Genomic DNA, 22284 nt, shown 5'->3' on the forward strand with positions numbered 1-22284 from the left:
CCCAGGGGCCTTGACCATCTGCCTGCAGGACCCAGGGAAGGGCCTCAGATGTCCTGGAAGAACAGCTGGACTATGTGTCTGTGTGTGTGTCCATGTCTTTGTGAGTTTTTGTGTGTCTGTGTGTGTGGCCATGTATGCGCATCTGTGTATCTGTGTGTATTCATATTTGTGTTTGTGTATGCGTGTTGGCAGGGGTGTGACCTCAGGCCCATAAGCATGAGGCTGTGCGGGTCCAGCAGGGCAGCATTCCCCACACTAATTCCCCACAGGTGCCCAGCTTGACTGGAAAGGGTAGGGAGGGGGAAGAAGCAGCCCTAGTCCCCCAGCTCTGCACAACATGAAGACTGGCCTGGGCATGGAACCCTGAAGCCCCTTTCAGAGGGACAGGGCTACATGCAGGAGCATGCAGGTAACAAGGCGCCCACTCCCAGGCTGCCCCGGTGACCACCAGAACAGACACACTCGAGCACAGAGCCCTAGACTCCCAGAGCCAGAGGGCCCCCACATGGATGGGGGCGCTGAGACTGGCATCATTGAGCCTGGCCCTCCTGAGAGTGCAGCTTCCCCTCAAGGAGACCTGGAGACCCCCACCCAACCCGTCAGCCCAGGAATGAGCCAAACCAGGAGCAAACCCAGTCCTGGGGAGAAGGTGGTGCAGCTCATGGTCTCCATGCACGTGAGTCCACGCCAGGAATGAATCATATCATTATGGCAGGATTAGAAGTTGGAAAGCGCTGTGCGCTCACACGCATTTAATAAGGTCAGAAGCAGCAAGCAGCAGGCAGCCTGGCACACGAGGTCACAGAGCCCCCACTGTCCTCCCCCGAATCCACAGCAGAGGCCCCTGGAAACAGGGAGGGCGCCGACCAGACCCAACCAGGCCAGGAAAGAAGTGTCTCCTGCTGCAACCTCCCGCCCCTGGGCACCGCAAGGCTACTCACCCTGCCTCCCCACTTCCCAGGGCCCACCTGCTGAGAGCTGTTCCCAAGTCCTCCCCACCATGCACGCCTCAAAGTAAGATTCACTCTCCCAGGACTCCAGGGTTCTGTCCTCTGCTTGAAAGAGAATGGGGCAATCGATTGTACTTTCTACAACCATTCATGCGCTCTTAATCTGCTACACTTCCTGGTGACATGCCCAGGTGACAAATACAAAGAGGCCTAAAAAGCTCCTAGCAAATGAGTTTCATGGGGAAATTCCAGCTGTGGGGCAGGCTGGGGGGCCATGTTTCATCCGATACAGACTCATCCTAGAGACCCTGCCAACAGGGGTCAGGCAGGGGAGATTAGGACAAGCCACCCTGCCACCTCTCCCTGCCTCTAGGGCCTCCTAGCCACCGCCCACTCACCACCGAGGATGCCAGTCTTGTCCTCGCAGCTACACGGCTGCCTTGGTCTACAGCGAGGCTTCCCTGTCCTGAGCTCTTGAGGGCCCTCGGCCATCTCCTGGGTCTCAGCCTCAATTGTCCATCCCCTGCACAAGTGCCAGGGGCATCCCCCTGAGTGCTCAAGTGTGTACACACTGCCGTCCCAGGCAAGCTCCTTGAGGGCTGGTGGCGTGTCTTTCAGGTTGTCCACCACACACATGGTAGCCCTGGACACGTGTACATGTAGAATGTGACTACTTTCTCTCCTCTACCAGCAGACCTTCCCCTACTCCTTCCCCTACTCCACTGCTTCATTCATCCTTTCCACAACACTCATGGAGCCCCCAACATGTGTCAAGCACCATCCTGGGCTCTAGGGAGGCAGCAGTGAACAAGACAGATCAGCCCAGCCCCAGGGAGTTGAGGGAGAAAGATACTCACAGCTCCGTGGACCTGGACAGGATGGCAGACAGGGTGAGCAGGATGCAGCCATAGGGGCCCACTTCAAACTGGGAGGGGGAGAGAAAAATGAGCTCCATCCCATTTGCACCTCCCTCTTCCCAGCCCCACACCTCTGTGGAAGCCACACCCCAGGGAGCAGCCTGCCCTGAGCCAGCTGCCTCCAACCCAGCCCTGGGGTTGCTGGGTGGCCCGAAGGCTGACCTCCTAAAGGATGGGGCATTGGAACAGCCTGAATGACAACGACAGCAGAGCGAGGGTGATGCAAGGACCACCACAGAGAGGATCAGTGACCTCAGAGTCCTCGAAACTCACAAGACAGCAACAGTCATGGCCAGCTCCGTTATGATGCAAGTGTCTAATGGGCATTATCACCCCGAACACTCTAACAGGCCTAGGGGACAGTACTATGATTACTGCCCTCTAGCATGTGTGGAACTGAGGCTCAGAAACTGAGTGACCAGCTGGAGGCTGCATAGCTTGTCAGCAGCACACTGGCACTCCACGGACCTCTAATTCCAGATCCCTTACTCAGAAGAACTGTGCTGTGCTGAGAGCAGCAGAGAGCAGGTTTGGAGCAGAGTCAGGATCCGGTGAGGTGGAGGAGGCAGCCGTGTAGATGCATGTCTTAAATGTTTATATATACATTTTAAAATGTCAACATTTTGATATTTTGTTCATTGTGGATTTTTCTGATTAACTTTGATTTTTAAAAAAGACAGGTTTTGCTAACTTCTGAGTTTTTTGGCACCCCCTTAGATTTTTGCATCCAAAGTGAGTCCTCCTCCAATTTTGGTTTGGAGCTGGGGTCCTGGGGCCTGTCTGCCTAATTTAAATCCTCGCTCTGCCACTTCTTGTTATGTGACCATGGAAACATTCCTGGCCTCCTCTATCCTCAGTCTTCTCATCTGTAAAAAGAGGGTAATAATCACAGCACCTACCCTCATCAAGTTGTGAAAATTACGTGAGTTAATCCTTATAAAGTACCTCAAACAGGGTCTGGCACCTGTGTTAGCTGTTAGAACAAAGCTGGCTCTGCCCTGCCCATCTGTCCAGTGAGCCCAGTGGGCCACAGCCTACTGGGATGGGCCATGTCACTTCTGCTCCCTGGAGAAACGCCATCCCCAACCGCAAGTCAGTGTGAAGGCCTCACCTATCCCACTTTGGAAACCATGAACTGTGACTGAAGACACTGCCTGTTATAATAGTCACTGTTCTTTATGTGTAATCACATTTTGGACATAAAATTAGAAAAAAAAAAAAATCCCAACTTGTCTCTCCTGGAACAGACAATGAAAATTATAAAACTTATCATGTTTACGTTTTTGCCTTGGCTGCCAGGAAGCTCAGAGACAAATATGGTGCTCTACTATGGTAACTACTGCAGCTCAAGCTTCTGATAAAATTATCTTTTCCTCAAAATATACTCTTTGTTTCCATCCATGAATTCACTTGGTCAATCAGTCATTTAAAAAAAAAAAATTATTGGTGAAATTTCTGTGACGAGAGGATGCTCCCAGCTAAGGCTGTTACTTGTGAACAAGGTGGATATGGATCTCTCCTCCTGGGGAAGTAACTTAGGGAAAAAAAAAAACAATAAGCAACTTGAAAAGGCTGGAAGAAGGGGTTCTGCCATGACAGAAATGCAGGCTCCTTCAGAAACACATAGGAAGGGCCTTCAACACAGACTTCAAGTTTGGGGAGGGAGTATCAAGGAAGGGTTTTTGGAGAAAGCGATGTCCAAACAGAAACCTAAGGGACGGTAAGGAATCAGAAAAGTGAACGTTGCTCCAAAAGGAGAAGCACATGCAAAGGTCCGCAGGCAAGAGAGGGCAAGCTGACTATGCAGGGGCACAGCAGAGCCCCGAAGACAACATTTTCTTTTAAAAAGCAACTTCCAATCTTTTTTTGGAAATAGGAATGGAATGAATGAATCAACAATCATCTTCAATCAACCTCATCTTCACTCTGTGATCTCAGGCCAGCCACTTGATTTCTGCTGCCCTGTTTCCTCTTTGCAAAACAAGAATAATGAAGACCCACCTGGCCTATTTCCTTGGCTTCTGGGGCACATTCTATGAGACAATGTCTGTGGAAGTGCTCTGAAAATGGCAAAGAGTAACGCTGATGTCTCCCCCTGCACAGGGGGACACAGGCCCAGGAGGACTTGGGCCACCAGCCCCTTGTCCCAGCTCTGCATGCTGCCTAGGGAAGTCATGAAACTCTTGGTCTCGGTGTCCCTTTCCATAGAAAGCCTACCTAATCTGCCACAAATTTCCATCTCCCCTTGGATGAATCACAAAGTATTCTTGGTCTCCGTTTCCCCTTCTGGAATTCTTGCCTACTTCTGCCATGGACATATATGCTGTCCTGGGGCAGCAGCAGTACTTTCTTGGTCTGTGGTCTGTTTCCCCTTCCACCGTGCCTGTAATGCCTACCTACCTGCAATGAAGCAACGGACACAGAAGCCCACTGTAAGCCCCAACTCTCTGTGTAAATTTGGGGAACTATTATTACATTTATGCCAGCATTTCCCCAAGTCCTAGGAACACCCTCAAGGAGACCCCCTGAGCCCTGACATGCATCTCTGCAGTGGGTGGGGAAGAACCCTGCTTGAGGCTTCTTGCCCTTGCTGGAATACAACTAAATGGTACCAATATTCCATTTTGTTTTTGAAAACTTTTATTACAATTATCTCATCGAATGCAAGCTGCCAAGACATGGGAGGCCACAGGGCAACATGCCTGCATTGAAAGGCGAGGTCAGGCAAGGCAACTGGCCTGAAAACTGCCATCAGGGTCTAGAAAGTGGTGCCACTTAGGAAGAAGAGGCCATTCTTCCAGTGCTGCTCTGCACTCCATAGAGACCTGAGTCTACCAAGGAACTCCAATGGGAGGCAGAGGTGGGGGCATCCTCCAGCTGGCCAGGAGCCTGCCAGACACCTTGCCCAGAGAGTGAGCAGTAATGAAAACACAGCAAGGAGGCAATTTATTTTGGGCAAAGATGGCTTGGTGTACACTTCCAGGCCTGGCACGAGGAACCCCTCTTAGGCCCAGGCCATGAAAAATGAATTTGGTGAGGGCAGTGCTGAGGCAGCTCAATTGCTTCCAGCAAAAACATGAATTAAACTGCAGGGGGAGAGCTGCCTTCCAGAGTGAGGAGGGCCGAATATGGACTGCCTGTACCAAGGACCAAAGCCAGGCGAGGAGGCAATTGCTTTGAGTCCGGAGGCATTGCTGAAAGGAGGCTCCTTCGCCCTGGAACAAATCCCACTCTCTGAACCCCTTCCACAGTCCCTGTCTTGGTTAGGCTTCATCAAAGTCCTGGGGTACAGGCTGATGGGGAGGCTCCGTCTCATGGACAAGGATGCAGAGGTCCTGGTGCTGAGGGGCCACCCCAGTCCATCAGTGGGCAGCTACAAGCCTCAGGATCTGTGGGCATTTGAGCAATCACCCTCAGGCTCCACCTTCGCCCCTGAAGCCTCACCAGTCACTTCCTTTTCCTGGCCCTGGTGGCTCCACACTCTGCTTCAGCTGAGAGTGTGACTAGGCGATCCCATTCCTGGCCACCCTGGCCAGATCCCACACACGGACACGGATGCCATCAGGCTCTGCTCATCTCTCCTGTGACTGCTGCACTCTCACAACACTCTGGAACAATAGCAGGTCTCCTTTCTGCTCGTTCAGACTGCCTAGTACTGCATTTGGAAGACACCCTTCTCCACGTGTTTAAGCTTCTTCTTTGAGGACCACACTTAGATGATGAAGAGCTGGAAGCTACCCGGTAACTGCTCCATCGTCCATTTTCCAGATGGGGAAACTGAGAGCCAGTGACCTTCCCAAGGCCACATGTGACTATGGAATAAGCCAGAGGAGGCCCCCAGGCCCCTGCTCCAGGCCTCCTCTGCCCAGGCCAGGTGGTGAATGCACCGCATCAGCAGATTGCCTGAGTGACTCCAGTGAAAAACCAGAGTTGGGGACAGGTAGCAAAGGACAGACAGCCCAAGGCTCCCGATGCCTCAGCCAGCACTCCTCCTCCCATGCACCTGGACAGAGCAACCCACGTAGAAAGGCAGCCATCCTAATCCCTGCTTTTGGGACAGGCCCTGAGTCCTCTGCCCAGGCTGAGGGGTGAAAGCACTTCAGGTGGACTGACCCTCCGGCGATCTCACCTGCCTCCTCTTGTTCTTAGGGCAGGTCCCATTGCCTCCCCAAGGGACATCTGGTGCTGCCAGGGCCTGGTCATTTCCCAGGGCTGTGCCCAGGCTTTCAGGGTCCTTGGGAAAGTTCTGCAGAATGCAGTCTGACAGCAAGAGCTTTAGTCCTGGTCCCATTTCCAGCAAGTTCTCCCACTCTCCAGCTTACCACCAAACCCTCCGGTGCCTTCTGTGGGGTCGAAAAGAATGGATCCCACATCCAGAAGGCCAAAGGGAAGGCAAGGGAAGGCTCAGGGACCAGCCAGCACACCAGGAGAGAAAGGTCTGTGTTGTTCCTCTGCTTCGATCCTGACACTCAGACGTCAGAATTGTGAGGCCTCGTAGTGGGGGTCTCAGAGGTCGCAGGTCTGCTGGCCTTAGCTCAGGCCACACCCGCCTTCTGAAACGCTTCCCTCTCATTTATACGTGTCTACAAGGAACCCATCTCAAGGCTGCCCTTAGAGCATCATTACAATGGCAATCCTAATGTCAACAACAGAAGCTAACAACTACTGAGAACAAGCACAGCCCAGCTGCCCTAGGCTCTCTGCATGATGCTCTGAGGCAGGCACTGTTCTTCTGACCTACATTTTACAAATGAGGAAAGTGAGGTACAGGAGGATTCAGTAAGCTGCCTGAGGTCAGGTAGCTACTGAAGGGTGAATCTAGATTCAAAGCCAGGCCAACCAGCTCCAGAGACCGCGTTCTTTACCCCTGGAGTGTGCGGCCCCTCCCCACAGAGCCTGTGATGCCACAGTTCTGCTGTGACTTCCCGGAGCCCTGAGATCTGCTGCTGTCTGGCCCTGGCCACATCCCGCCTAGCTCATGGCCAGGAGTGAATGTACAGCTCTTCTCTGGCAAGAGGCGGGTGCTCCAGAGCCCTCACCTAGAGCAGCCCTGCCACCCCAGGGACACTAATCAAGGTGTGTATCACACTGCTAAGCCCTCCAACCCACCCAGGAAGCCGCTTTCTGGTCACCTCACCAGCTGATCCCAGGACCCACTCCACTGACAAAGAGCTCCTGTATTCCAGCAGTGGCTGCTTCCACTCGAACAGAGAGAAAGCTGTGCTGACCTCCATCTAACAGCTGCTTCCTGTGTCCTGACCCCACCCATCCAGCTCTGCTGTCAGTAGCCCTGGCTGTGGCTGCTCCCTGTGCCCTGCCTCCAGGACCAGCCCTTAAGGATGCAATGGCAGGAGCTGGATCCCTCACCCCAAGTCCATTCTCCTCAGCCCCCAACCAGGGGCCAGCATCACTCCTTCCCAGCTTTCTCGCCATCCCAGGGTGGGATGACAGGGAGAAGAACTCCAGTTCACAGCACTATTCCCACAGTGAAATCAGAAGGCTCACTGCTGCACATCCCACAGGAGTAAGGCACGCTCCATACCTGACGAATGCTTTGTTGAAGAAAAGTCACCAGGTCCTCATAGCAGGCCAAACTGTGGAGCGTGAGCTGAGAAGACACAAACACGCAGGATGAGTGGCCCAAGCCCCGTGCAGTGCCCCCATCCTGGATTAGCTTCTGTTCCCCGGCTTCTGTAGCTACAAAGCCCCACTTGGGAATGTCCCTGCATCAGACAGCAGTGTCCCCAAGACGGGGCTGAGAGGCACGGCCATACGTCTGCGTGACTGAAAGGCTGCCTGGCACTGCTGGAGTCACTGGGATTCAGGCAGCCTTGTGGCAGCCCTGGACTGAGACTCCAGAATGCCAGCCTCCTGTGTGGCCCCAACAGGGGAGGGCTGCACCCCATGGGCGAGTCACTGACACCAGAGAGGCGGCTGGCGGGGAGGTCGATATCCAAATCACAATAGCCAGGCCAGGTGGAAGCGAACCGGCCGTCCTGAGTTCAGCGGGAAGCAGCCCTTAAGAGTCTCCTTCGCTTTTTCAGGCACGCCAGGAAAAAACACTTCAAGAGAAAATATTCAACAATGCGAGACCCTCAGTTAGGGTCACAGGGCAACACGTGCCCAAACCGAGGTCAAATGAAACTAACTTGTTAACACAAAAATTCTCAGTGAAGAGGTTGGCAAGAGGTAGCTGAAAACCTTCACTGTTTTTATATTTTACAAAATACAAAAATGTACGTCTCCCATTATGTCCCTGATTGTGTATGACTTAGATCCGGCTTTATGGCTGGTGTTCCAAGCTATTAAAGTTCCTCCCCACATTCTAACTTTCCCTCCCTCTCCTTACCACCCCTGCCCCACCCCCTCCCACAACAATCCTCGAGCAGATGCTAAAGAAAGAGGAAGAGGGACACAGGGAAGCCCAGGGCTTAACCAAAAGGCATTCCGTACAGACTTCACCGTACAGACCTGCACACCCTCGAGGGGACAGGGAGCCAGTCAGCCTTCTGGCCGTAAAGCCAGCTCTAGCAGGAGCCCATCCCCAAAGCCACCCCACGTCTGTCCCCACCCTAATCCCAGGACGAGGATTCCTGGGACCTGGGCTGTGGGAAGGCCAGCCTGTCCCCAGCTGAGGAAGGATTTACTTATATGAAAGGAGACAGTCCCCAAACAAAGCCAAAGGTTGCGTGATAATTTTCCAGAAAGCCATACTGTTTCTAAGACTCCATCTGCTTTGTATTTCCCTGTTGGACTGAACTGCTGTGTTCTTGAAGCCCTAAAAAGGAAAGGAAGGTGCATGAGTCCTCCGAGTGGAGAGAAGGCGTGCCCTCCAGCCGGGGCGAAACCACATGTGTCATTAAATAAAGACAAATAAGAAGGTGGCTCCAGAGAGAAAATGGAGCCAAGAGTTTCTCGTTTTTCCCCACTTTGAACTCACCCACTAGGCTAGGCCCAGAGAACTCCAATAGCAGGATTTAAAAGAAAAGGAAAAAAAAAAAAAAAAAAAGAAATGGAAAAAAGACCGCAAAGGGAGAGCTTGGAATAACCAAACCCAAACCCAAGTCCTGGCAGTAAAAGCCTGACTGTCACCCACAACTGACAAATGTGTTTCCAGACTGCGGAATCCTGACTGGCCCTTCGTTTTCACTGATGGGGGAACACCACCTCCGTCGTCTCTGAGGCACCCCCTGGGTGTGCAGCCCAAGATGGCCGGGAAACAGAGCCGGATTTGGGGCCCCGTGCTCCTTTAGTGGCTGTGTAGCCTTGGACCAGCCACCCTCCCTCTCTGGGCTTCTGTTTTCTAATCTGTAAAACAGGGAGAAACTGAATTCCTGTCCCATCTGTTCTCAGGGCTGCCCTGCAGATCCTAAGGGCCGGGGTTAGTAGGTTAACAGGAAGGTGAGTACCAAAGACAAGTGACAGTAATGATAACAAAAATAAATAACGATATCTAACACGTGGTGCTTAGTATATGCCAGACACTGTCCTAAACACTTCACAATTATTATTATTTATCAGCTATTCATATTGATAAAATGATTTAAACTGATAATCATATTTATTATATATCATTTCTTTATACTGACTCATTTAGGTCTCACAGCCATCCAAGTAAGTAATCGTTATAATCATCCCCATTTTCCAGATGAGTAAACAGAGCGGTTATATCAATTGCCCAACGTCACACAGCCAATAAGCAACAGCACTGGGAGTCTGATCTAAGAGTCCTTTCTCTGAAGCGATATGCTACAGTGACCAATGTGCCCCCAGAGTATGGTCCTTGGCCCCAAAAGTGATCACCTTTACTACCGCTTAGCCTCACAGCTGGGACAGTGATGCTTCCACTCTGACGGGTCAGGCTGAAGAGCCAGCAAACCTTGCATGTGGGTTATGTGCAGTAGAATGGGGCCAGCGGTGAAGAGATGATGCGGGTCAGGATAACTGGGTCCAGGGCCTGGGTTCCACCTCACCTCCCTGAGTCTTTATGGGATGGGGACCCAAGTGACAGAGCAAATGGCAGTGTGCTTTGGGGACTGGGAAGAGCAGTACAGTGGGGTCAGGACTGGATCAACCTGAAGGGCTGTTTCCCGAGGCCTCCAGATCAGAGAACGATAGAGAGGAGCTGGCTGCAGGGGTCAGAGGCTTCCTCTGAGGGGTCACCCCAGAGCTCCTCAGGAGGAAACCAGGGCAGACAGACCACGCCTTCCACATAAGAACTGGAGCCCAGAGAGGACATCACAGGGCCGCATGGAAGGACGGGGCTCTCCCTGAGTCTGGGGCTGCCCAGCACATCAGGCTGGCTTGCAGGGCTCCTCCCAGCATGTGGCACAGGGTGGGGACCGGAAGGACCCAAGGACAGGAACACACACAGCCAGCTTGCCAGCAGCTGCCAGCAGACGATGAGCCATGGCAACACAGACCTCGGAACCACTTACAGTGCGACAATAGCTCTCTCTCGGCCCCCTGCCCGCCACACAATATCTGCGAGGGCCAGGGCGAGGCAGTGGGTCCGGTGGGCATCTGAAGGCTGCAGTCCCCTGCGGACAAGAAAAGGAAGGCATTTATGCCCATGTGGACACAAGGCTGAGATGGTGCAGCTCTGCTTAGTGTGGTCAGGTAGCCCCCTCTGCAGATGGCCTGTCCTTTCCCTTGCCTGCAGAGGGGCCACCTGCAGCCCAGGAGCCCCAAGGCAAAGCCCAGGAAAGAGGGGTCTCCACAGGTGAGGGCCAAAGGAGGTGCCTTCAAGTGGGAGGCCCCGGGTGGGGCTGGAGAAGGAGGAGGCAGAGGAAAGGGCCTATAGGAGCAAAGGGGTCTCTGCAGGCTTGGTGGGGCCCAGAAGTGTGTAAGAGAAAGGGCTATGAGTTCTGACAGGGACTGGGAGGCCCAGCCAGCAGTGCTCGGGAATGACTGCCATCTCAGGACTCTGCCCTGGCCCTGGCCATGCCCATCTCCAAGCGCCTGGAGTCAACAGCATGTACAGGCGGTGCTCTTCACTCCCAGGGCCAAGGGGACAGCAGCCTCACTTGCTGGACATTTAGACACAGAGTGACAGGACAGATTCAAGGATGAGCTCTGTGTTTTGAGTGGGTACATGGTGGTGCCATCAAGTGAAATAAGGACGATGTGGCTGGGAAGAGGTAGTTGGAGATAGAAGATAATGAGTCGCACTTCAGACTTACTGAGTTTGAGATGCACTCAGATCTTTAGGTAAGGCTGTCAGACATGTAGAAAGCCCAAGAGAGCGGCTGGGGCTGGGCACAGATTTCCCAGAGACAGAATGAAGAAAAGCAGAGACAGTGGCCGAGGGTGGAACCCTGTGGAACTCTAAAATCAGTGGAGGTAGAGGAGGAAGGGTCTGAGGGGCGGAATGAGGAGAGAGTGCCACGACAGTCTTAGGAGCAAATGGACAGGCAGTCAGCTGTATCAAACATGGCAGACACCTCTCTATAATAGAAAAGGTAACTAAGAGGTCCCTGGTGCCTGAACTGAATAAGAGGGAAGGGAAACAGCTGAATATACATATTTCTTTCCATTTCACATTCCCAGGACTCCTTCGAGCTATACTTCTACGCTTCTCTTGGATTCTGCAAATTTTTTAAAAACTCATATGGAAGCTAGCTGGTCTCTCCCGAACAAACAAAAGGACTTGATGACCCTGCTAAGGCTCAAAGGAATACAGAGGAGGGGGTTCCTGCCTTCAGTCACCAAGTAATTCCTGAGCTCCATGCGGAACTGTTGGGGAGGAAGAATACTGAAGTTTGTCCCTCTTTTCCAGGGCAGGAGAAAAGAAACCAGGAGACCAGGACCCAGCCCACCACAGTGGGCAGCATGTGGTCACTGCCCGGTGCCTGGGATATATAGCCAGTGACCTACACCCAGGCTGCTGTGGTCCAATTACTTTAAAAGGTGACAGACCACAGTGGCCCCTCAGTTTCCTCATCCATAAACTGGCAATGACCACTGCACCCCCCTCATGGCTTTACACGAGATGTTTGTAAGGTCCATGGACCAGTGGCTGGCATGTGGTGACTATTGAATCAATGGTGCCTATTACTATTGTCTTTTATGAAAACATCAAGTCCCCACGTGGGCCATGACAAGGAGAAAGTGAATTTCCAACATCTAATATGAAAGTGACACCAAGCCTCTGACACTGGAAATCCTTCAAATCCAATGAGACAAGCAACAAGTACTCAAGCACTTAAGAAAATAAAACAGCGACTGCCTGACACTTCTTTGGCCTCAGGAAGCCCATCATGTTCCTTGGAGGAAATAGTTACCAAGCATTCACCGAACCGGATGCCCCAGCTGCTGGGAGCACTGGCCCAGGTCACGGCTCACTATGAAAACAACCATGAGAAAACATTGCTCTAGGTTTCAGGAGAGCCCACACCAAGGACTAAGGGGACCCTGGAAAGCAGTGCTTATCAGAAAAAGAAGAAAGGACTGGACTCAGAACCCACAAACGTGACTCTATTACCCCCACAGCTCCTGCTTCATGCCCTGCTCTCATACAAATGATGGCCAGTACCGCCAACTGCACATCCTGAATACCTCGTGCCCACCCTCCCGCTGCTGTGTGGCCCAGGCCAGGGTGTTCTGCCCCTTAGCTCAGCTGTTACAGCCAGTGCCCCACCAGCATTTTTGTTCCATCTCGCCCCCCGTCCAGTCGCCATTGCACATATACATGGGGTGGGGGCGGGGGCGTGTCTTCCTACAACACAGGTGTGACCTGTGTTCCCCGACATGGATAGATGTTATACAAAATCATGCCTGGAGTGTACCTATGCTGGAAAAGCTCCCTATCTGGAAGTAAGGAGACCCCCTGGCAAACACTTCTACACTAACTTACTGAACCAAGTAATTCTCAGTTGGAAGCTTCTCAGTGTAGCAACAAATAAGACTTTAAAAGCCAACATTGGCCAGGTGCAGTGGTTCATGTCTGCAATCCCAGCACTCTGGGAAGCCCTGGGTGGGAAGATCGCTTGAGGCCAGTAGTTTGAGAACAGCCTGGGCAACATAGCGAGACTCTGTCTGGAAAAATTAAAAAATCAGCCAGGTGTGGTGGCATGTGCAGTCTCAGCTACTCAGGAGGCTGAGGCAGGAGGATCACTTGAGCCTAGGAGTTGGAGGCTGCAGTGGGCCATGATCACGCCACTGTATTCCAGCCTAGGTGACAGAGTGACACCCTGTCTCTAAAAAAAAAAAAAAAAAAAAATTAAAAATGCTTGAAAAGCCAACATATATAGAGTATTTATCATGTGCCAGACACTGTTATAAGCTCTTTCCATGTTATTTCATCAAATTGTTAAAGCAATCCTATGAGGGAAGTACTATTATATCCTCTTTTTAAAATGGGAAAATTGAGGCATGGAGACACAGTGATTTACCCAGATCAGATAGTAAGTAAAAACTGGAAAAAAATAAACACTGAGGAAGGAAGGAGAGCTTGGGCAAGTAGAACCAACTGTCCTGGGCACCTGGTTTTAGGAAACAGCCTCCTTTGCCTTTGACCCTGTCTTTTCAGCACCATGTAACACAATCAAGAGATCTTGCTCTGGGGTGGGGCCTGTCCCCTGATCCTACAGGCTCTGCTTACAGCCCCTTTGAACCACCACGTCTCCAAGCATAAGTCCTCATTCTTTTCACTGGTTTCCAGTTAGTAACTCTGCCAGTCTCTCTTTTCCCTGGGCCTTCTCCATCTTTCTCTTTTGAGACACAGTTTTCTAGAAAACTCGGTGGAGTTGGAAAAAGTACAGTGGTCAGACAGGTAAGAGGCTTGGCCTGGATTCCTGGGTCACAGGTTCTGGGGAAACCATTACACTCCCTGGCCTTTGTTTGCCTGCCCACCTACAAATGCAGGCAGGCACTGGGTCAGATGCCCCCGAAGCATCATTCCAACACTGCCATTCTGTCTTTAACCCAGGAGTTCCCAACCCCCAGGCCACAGACTGGCACTGGTCTGTGGCCTGTTAGGAACCAGGCCGCACAGCAGGAGGTGAGCAGTGGGCGAGCCAGTGAAGCTGTGCTCCACCTGCTGTCAGGTCAAGAGTGACATCAGACTCTATGGGAGCAGGAACCCTATTGTGAATTGTGCATGCGAGGGATCTAGATTGCACGCCCCTTATGAGAATCTAATGATGAATGTAATGCACTTGAATCATACCGAAACCATCCCACCCCATCTCCAGTCCGTGGAAAAGTTGTCTTCCACAAAACCAGTCCCTGGTGCCAAAAAGGCTGGGGACCGTGGTTTTAGCCCACCTCAGATTAGCCAGGGCTTTATGTGCCTGCATAAGAACCTGCACCCACAGATGACAACAGGGGAAGGAGGTGCTGCGTCTGAATCACCCAGGCCTTTACCAGAGAGCTCAGCGCACGCCTTCCCTGGCAGAACACGGGTGACAAGCAGGTCTGCACTTCCTGATCGGTCAGACTCCTTCCAGGAGCTGGCACCTGGCCAGCCTCTTCAACCAAGAGAAGTTTCTTTAAGAGTCGAATTCCTTACAGGTGAAGTGCAGGAAAAAGACATTTATCTAGAGATAGGGGAAATAAATGATCTTGAGGGAATAATACATCCTGCTTTGACCTAAATTACCCAAGTGTTTCAGATGAAAGAGATGTTTCTACCCTAACCTTCTCAAAATAGCCTCACCTGTCCATGTGACGTGCCGTGCCCATGGAGCCATGTACAGAGTCTATAGTCAATTTGGGGGAGCTCCCTGTCTGCTCCCTCTCAGGGTCAAAAGCTGCAACAGAGGGTAGAAAGGCTGGCCTGGGGCTGCAGGACCATGGGCTCTGCTACCAATGTCCACAGAGGCCTTGGGCAAGCTCCCTCCTTCTCTGGGCCTCCAATTCCCCAATTTCAGAGGCGAAGTGGAAGTGAGAGGAGGACTTGCTGGATTCCCCGACTCTCAGATCTGCACCCGCCTCTGAGGGCTGCTCCTGGCCTGTGGCTCTCTCCAGGCCTTCAGGGGCATCAAGAGCTCTTCATCTCTTTCTGTGAGCCGAGCCGGCACAGCATCTTCTCAAGTGGAAAAACACTGAGTCCTGCCGCCCAGCTCTGTCCTTCCCGAATGAGGAGAGGCCGGCTGCTGGCCTGATGGAATGAGTCTTAATGAAGCCAGACAGTTCTGCAGAAAAAACACCACTGCTGCCAAGATGCCTTTATTTCAGCGTGACTTCCCTGGAGAGTGCGATCCCATCCTCCATCTGCTTTCACAGAACCATTTCCCCATCAGTGGTGGTGGGCAGCATCTGAGGTGGGGGCCTCCAGGGCCAAGGCAGACCCCACACACAGGCAGGAAAGTGCAGGGGCTGCCTCTTGGCCCTCAGGGCCTGAGCTCCCCAGGGCCCCAGAGCAGACGGCAGCTGATGGCAGGTCATTGTGGTGTTCCTGAAGAGAACAGAGGGGCCTGCCTTTTTTTTTTTTTTTTAAGCTGGATCATGTCTGAAATCCTAGAATTTCAGGGTCAAAAGGGAGTGCTGAAGCCTCACACCCAACCATGCACACATGGCTTTTGGAGGAACATCAATAAGGCAATCAATCAGTGTGAAAACTATGTAAGTCAATGAAACCGAGGAGCTGAGGACTGAGAGAGGTTCCTACCCACATGACCCGTGTTTCCCCTTTGCTCGCGTGGGGCAGGGGCTCTGTAGGTGTTTGCTATGCTGCTCTCTGTACTCTCCTGTGTTTATCTTTTCTAACTTAAAGCCAAAGGGGAGGTTCCATCGTGAAGCCGTTCATGAACAGATCCACCCCTTGGTCCCTAGGAGTCTGGATGGGTGTCCAGCGATGGAAGTCTAAAACTCAGAGCCCTCAGCCTCCCTCCTTGTCTCCCTGGGCCCCCACTGCTCCATGCCTCTTGCAGGGCACAGCAGCACAGTGTGACATAGGGGCACCAGGTACCAGTCTTGGTTCTGCCAAGGATGCCAGATGTGACCCTGAACAACCATCTTTCCCTCTCTGGGCCTCAGTTTCCCCATCTGTACCATGGCAGGCTGAGTTCGACGGCCCTACTCACTTGTTTTTTTATTTTTTATTTTTTATTTTTATTTTATTTTATTTTTTATTTTTTATTTATTTTTTTTTTGAGACGGAGTCTCGCTCTGTCACCCAGGCTGGAGTGCAGTGGCCGGATCTCAGCTCACTGCAAGCTCCGCCTCCCGGGTTCACGCCATTCTCCTGCCTCAGCCTCCCGAGTAGCTGGGACTACAGGCGCCTGCCACCTCGCCCGGCTAAGTTTTTTTTGTATTTTTAGTAGAGACGGGGTTTCACCGTGTTAGCCAGGATGGTCTCGATCTCCTGACCTCGTGATCCACCTGTCTCGGCCTCCCAAAGTGCTGGGATTACAGGCTTGAGCCACCGCGCCTGGCCGGCCCTACTCACTTGTAGAGAGAGCCCTTGAAGATTTACAAAGGACTTTGCATTTCCTTATTGAGTCCAATTTAGGCAGGCCAGAGAGGACTATTCCTACTTCACAGAGAAAGTGATGCCCCATTTCCACACAACCATCATCCAGGTCCTGACCCAGTCTGGTACTCTCTTCAGCACACTTCCCCTCTCCCAGGGTGGCTGAGGGGCACAGAGCCATGCATTCCCCCTCCCAGCCTGGGCACCAACATCTACAGGCTAGACACCCACCCACTTGGCAAGGACGACCTTCTGCAGCCTCTGACCTGCAGGGCCTTGGCAAAGCAGTGACATGGACTCCACCTCCCTTCTCTTCTCCAGGCCCCAGACAGCCGGCCCTCACTCCCTGGTCTTCCTGGTCTTCACTTGACAGAAGCCCTAACCTGTCCTCAGGAGGGTTCTTCCTCCCCAACCCCTATCTATCTACCTGCGACCCGAGGCAGGACCAGGGCAGGAGAGTGGGAGGAGACTGGGGTGGGAAGGCTGGGGAGGGCATCTGGTGCCTGCTGCCCGGGCCCACCACCAGGAGGAGGCGAGTCCTTGCTGGGGTCAGGGGAGAGGGTCTCTGGGCCTCCCCAGCTTGTCTCCCTGCGACACTTCTGCCTGAGTCCCCTGAGGCTTTTTCAGCAAGCTCCATAACTGAGCCAGGTTCTCCACTCCTCCCTCTCAGTTGAGTCTGAAGGATGTCCCCTGAGGCCTGCCAGGAGGCCTGTGGGAGCAGGAAGTCAGACCACTTCACTCATCCTACACAGCACAGCACCTCTGTGATCGGGCAGCAGCCGGTAGGGATGGGCTACAAGCAGCACCCAGCCCAGGGGGTGGGCTACAAGCAGCACCCAGAGTTTCAGGGCTCCAAACAAAGGCAAGGTCACTCTCCCACACCATTAATCCTTCCAGGCTCACTGGAGAAGGTGGCCCTGGCCAGCAGGCTGTGCTCTCCTAGCTGCATGGCACAGCCCTCCTCTGGTCCAGCCAGGCAGGCCACCCCATAGGGTCCGGCTCCTTGGCACCTGGCACACCCCCACACATGACAATCCCCAACAGGCCAGCAGTTCCTTCTTCCCTCCTCCTCTGCCCACCCCCACTGGCCCCAGGACCCACTGGGCTGCACCATCCTTGGCCTGCAGCTAGGAGGTGCCTGCCTGGCCAGCAGTGACAGGTAGAAAACCTCACTCCTCCAGCTAAGCAGTTTTCTTTCTACCCAGAGTTCCCCTGGGATCCCAACCTGGATGGCTTTTGCCTTCTAAGGCCTGGCTTCCCTCCCTGATATGGAAAGCAAAGCTCGGCCCCCACTGATGTGGTCTGGGGGATACAGAAGCTCTCACATCCCCTTAGTGGGGTGGGGGTAGGGCAACAAAAAACCAAGTTGGCCTTGTGCCCTCGGCAGTCGGCTCTTCCTGGAACATACTTAAATGCCTTGTCCTGACGGCTGGGAAACCATCTGCAAGTTCCCCCAGAAGCCCACGTTGAAGTTCAAAAGCAACTCTGAAGGAGCACTGGGCCGAAATGAGTTGAGAGACAATCTGCTGCAAGGGCCAAGGCTTGATCCAAGCAGCTGGCGGCACCCAAGCCCCCTCTGGCAGCCTGGTGCTGACCTGCCACTACCCCAGGTCCCACCCTCCTCCTGCAAATGCTGCCCTAACCATCCCCACTGACTTCTCCACTCCTCTCCCTGCCCACAGGCTTTGCACATCTTGTTCTCTTTACTGGAATACCAATCCGCCTCCCCTCCCTGTTTGGATAACTCATTCATTTGTCCATGTGTTTACTCAACAAAAATTCTGAGGGCCTCTTCTGTGGAGCAGGCACAGGGTTGGATGCCAGCGGCCTGGCTGTGAACCAGCTCAGGAAGGTCCCTGTTCTCATGGGGCTTGTGTTCTGGAGTGGAGTGGGCAGTAGTAGGTGGCAGCAGATGTGGACAGGCAACCACATCGATGAGCAAGAGTACCAACTGGCAGTGCATTTATTAGAGGCAGGGCCTGGGTTTATCTTAATGGGGGAGGTCCGAGGAGGCCTCCACAAAGATGTGGCCCATGTGCAATGAGAGAAGCCAGCAGGCGCAGAGCCTGAGCACAGAGCCTGAGGGCCCAGGAAGGAGTTTGAGAATATTTGCTGTGAAGGGGAAAAAATTTGAGGGGAAATAAGAGCGTGCAAGGATGCATATGAAGGGGAATCAGGAGTTCTGTCCATCCTTCTTATCTCCGTAAGATGAAAATGTCAGTCCACCAGGGAGCCTGCCCTGAGCCACTTCATGTCCAGGTGAACTCTTAGCATGTCCCCTGTAACCACCTGTTCCTGTCTGGCTCTCCTGTTCAATCATAGGTGCCATGAGGGCACCTGTATGTGTCTTGTTCAGTCCCGTATCCCTGCTAAGGACCTGGTAAGTACACTCTGCATATTTTTTTCAGTGCAAGGAAGGAAGGAAGGGAGGTAGGTAGGTGGGTGCATATGTGCTCAGTATCCCTGTACCCTCTGAGGGCAGCCAGGGGTTCTCACTTAGCAAAGTTCTACCCAGTCAGGAGCATTCCTGAGCATACAGGACTGTGTTGAGTCCACCAGGGAGAGCTGGTGGCAGGGTCTCTGCCCATGGCATTCAAACCTCCCAGCCCTTTGTGGGGCTGAACTTCCAGAGCAGGCAGTGGGGCATGATCCTGTACAGACAAGAGCCACAAAGGATAGACCTGAGAGCAAAGGGGAGGGGAAGCAGAGAGAAGAACAAGGACAGGTGAGATCTTGCCATGGAAGTGTTATGTTGTTGTGCTTCTGATTAGCATCTTTGGTTGGAGAGGAAATGCCTTGATTATTACTGTGCAAAACCACTGGAAAAATTGATGCCAAGCATGAAGAGCCACCTTCACTTGAACCCTATCTAAGGCAAAATCATCCATGCTGGTGAAATGTGTTTCACTGGAGTACCAAGCTTGGCTGGATGGCTCTCCCAGTGAACAGAGTCTTTCCCAGGAAGGCATGGGCAATGGGCCTTGTTGTCCAGGTAACACCCAGGCTTTTCAAAAAAAGATTCTCAAATGCTTATTTCAAAGAACAAGTACCTTTCAATAAAGTTCAAGAACTGGCAAGATTAAGTATGGTTTTAAAATCCATTTAATGATTAATGTAACTTCAGGAGAATAGGGGTGTCTGCTGGGTACCAGAGGATTCTTCTGGAGTACTAGAAACATTTTCTCTTAATCTAGGCAGTGTGTTCAGGGGTGTGTGATTTTGTGATAATTCATTGAGCAGAACGCACATAATATAACTACTTTGTATATGTTATATTTTAACTAAATTTTTTTTTTTTAAAAAGGCCAATTGCCAGAAGTTCTGTAGCTCCGAGGGTGACTTGGTACAAGCTGGTCACCAAGCCTGCAGGGAGGGAAAGAGAGGCAGGCCGCCTCCTCAAGGAGGCCTCGCCTTCAGCTCCACCAGTGCTCTGCCAATCCTTTCATCTTGGCACCAACGACGGTATGAGATAGGGGTTTTCTATCTGCCTCTCAACCTCATGGAGCATTTCTGGAGAGGACAGAGCTCATCTAAATCTCCCCTGTATCATTTGTGCCTGCACAGAGATGTTCCAGGAATGCGTGCTGAGTGAATGAGAATGAGCTGCTCATGTGCAAACACTTAATGTGTGAAATGAAAACTGAACGGCTGCAGGGAGTGGAAGCGATGAGTCTGTGGGGCGGCCTGGAATGTGTGGTTATGAATGTTGGCAGAGGGGAGATAGCGTGGGGAGGGAGGGGAGGCCTGGACTCAGTCAAAAGGTCAGCAGGTCGACCTGGTGGGTGGAAGGGATTCGGGCAGCTTTGCCGTCTGAAGAGAGGAAATTGGTTTCAATGTCGTTCCTGCAGCCCCTTCCCAGGTGGAGCACCACTGAGAACCCTCCTCGCTTTTAGAAACAAACGCGCACAAGTCTCCTTAACACTGGTCTATGCAGGCGTTGTCAGCTAGCTACCATTAACCTCTCCTTCCTTGACCTGCAGAAGACAGGAAATATCAGGGAACACACACGCTTCCTTGCTTGTTTTTTCTGGACACTCTAGAGAAGACTTGGGAAAATAAGATATTGCCAGAATGATCACTGACTTACCGAGCACAGTCAGCTTTGCTATCTCCTTCAAACAGGAGCTTCTGTAGGACACAGCCTTGGACAGCTGCCAGGACTCCGCAAGGACCACCCTGCAAAGAATGAGACCATTGCTGCCAGTGAGAACTGGCCTGGGGCAGAGCTTTTGGTTTCACCCAAACTCACCCCAGAACCCAAGTGATAGAGTAAAGGGGCCCTGCCTTCTGCAACAGAAGGGCCTCTGATGTGGGAACTGCTTCTACAACACATTAACCTTGGGTCACAGAGAGGGAGTGACAAGGCCCTGCGTCCACTCCTAGAGGAAGGGGCCAGTTGGCAGTGTGTCATGGGAGGAAAGTGACTCTTCATAACCAGTCAGCTGTGAAGCCAGCGACATCACCATAGGTGCTCCATCATCTAGGGAAACGTTTCTGTGTCTACAGGTTGAGAGTGTTAATTGTCTACCCAGCCTTCAAGACCCATCCTAAAGGCCTCCTCCTCCAAGAAGCCTTTCCTGACCATCTTGGCTGGCAGCGAGCCCCTTCAGCAGTCTATGGTTATGTGAGCTCTGCGCTCTCTTCTGCCCCCCTTGTGGCCTGCTTCGGCACCACATTAGCTGTATCTTTGTCCTTTCCCACCCTGTAGTGCAGAGGCTCCTTGAGGAGCTCATCTCTGTAGGCATCATGGGGCTTAGCACAGGATCTGACTCCTGGGACACATTGGCAAAAGCTGGTGGGACTGAACAACACAAACAGACCTCATCTGGATTTAAGGATTGTCTGAACGGTAGGCTCATGAAGACCAGCTGAGTTTGGCCACAAGAGGGAGGGACAGAAGCTAGTGGTCCTGAGGCTCGACCTCAGGCAGTGTGGGGCAGGGGAGGTTCCTGGGGCTTAAGAAACTGAACCGGACCAAGCTGCTCTGCTCATCTGCTGATTCTTGATCCTGGGTTTAGCTTATTTTCTGCCCATGAGTCTAATGTGGGAACTGGATATAAGCCATGTTCTAGGCCTGCAACCATCGGCCTCCGCTGGCCCAGCTTCTATTACACCCTTCTCTTCAAGCACTTGCTCCGCACACTTGATCCCTCTGCCTTTTCCTGCAGCCCCCAGACTTTCATACCGCCTCCCCTTCATTCATACTGCCACCTGCCTGGAGTGCCCTTTCTCCAGCTCTATCTGCAAAATCCTGTGAATCTCTCAATGATCAGCATAAGAAGGCCCCATCCAGCAGCCCCAAGCAGACTTAAGGCCTCCTACTGCTCTCTCCTGCTGAGGATCGCAGCACCTGCACCGCTCACAACAAGTGCTCCTTAAATCCATGTTCAATTTGAACATCTCCAAAGCAGAGGGTCTTGTTCCCCAGCTCTCGCTCCACCAGCCACATCTGAAGTGCCTGCACCAGGTGACAACTCAGCACATGTGGGGCTGGCTGGCCCAGAACAGCCCAGCTAATGTTCACAGGATTAACCAAAACTGGGAGGTACACCCGCCCCTATGCGTGATGGCCCAGCAGAAAGGTCCCAAGGCAACCTAGGAGCAACCTGCCTTGTTCTGCACAATGCCGTATTTTAATGAGGCTGTGTTACTAAAGGAAAAACTCTGAAGTTTCCATTCTTCATTGAAACAACAAAAGCTGGAACCAAACAGAAGGGTCTTTATTTCCTATAAAAAGAAGAGAGAGTTTTACTGGTTGTTTTAAAAGCAAACAACAATACAATGTTCAGTGGGCATATTCCTGCAGAAGTTGTTCTTGAATTCTAGCAGGGAAGTCCATTTTCTAGCATGGTTCATCTCTTTTCTTTTTAGTTTTCAAGCTCATTCTTCTTACATTTGAGGAAAAAGAAACTCAATCCTGAGGGTCTTTCCTCTGGAACATCTTTAAACCAAGCCGGCCTGTGCTGACATGGGCCAAAATCTTTGTAAGCTCCTCACAGGA

The 22284-nt window shown here is 52.3% G+C and overlaps 1 protein-coding gene across 16 annotated transcripts in view; it reads right to left on the minus strand.

The window, feature by feature from the left end:
- Nucleotides 1–22284, minus strand: part of MINDY4 (MINDY lysine 48 deubiquitinase 4) — a 131309-nt gene that overhangs the window by 31878 nt on the left and 77147 nt on the right. For 8 of the 16 annotated variants that reach the window (XR_006696870.3, XM_015447578.3, XM_015447576.3 and 5 more), the window contains exons 8-13: nt 21894–22010; nt 20371–20459; nt 10306–10407; nt 8582–8645; nt 7410–7475; nt 1808–1875 (exon numbers count right to left, since the gene is read on the minus strand). Coding sequence is in view for 8 of the 16 variants with exons in the window: in XM_015447578.3 (XP_015303064.3) it covers nt 1808–1875; nt 7410–7475; nt 8582–8645; nt 10306–10407; nt 20371–20459; nt 21894–22010 (506 nt within the window). In the remaining 8 variants the exon portion in view is untranslated. Of the gene's footprint in view, nt 1–1807; nt 1876–7409; nt 7476–8514; nt 8646–10305; nt 10408–19367; nt 20258–20370; nt 20460–21893; nt 22011–22284 lie in introns of those variants that run through there. The other 8 variants (XR_012432559.1, XR_012432557.1, XR_012432558.1 and 5 more) reach the window with 4 other exon arrangements.

The sequence above is a fragment of the Macaca fascicularis genome, chromosome 3 (genome assembly GCF_037993035.2).
Source record: "Macaca fascicularis isolate 582-1 chromosome 3, T2T-MFA8v1.1".
Classification (NCBI taxonomy): Eukaryota; Metazoa; Chordata; class Mammalia; order Primates; family Cercopithecidae; genus Macaca; species Macaca fascicularis.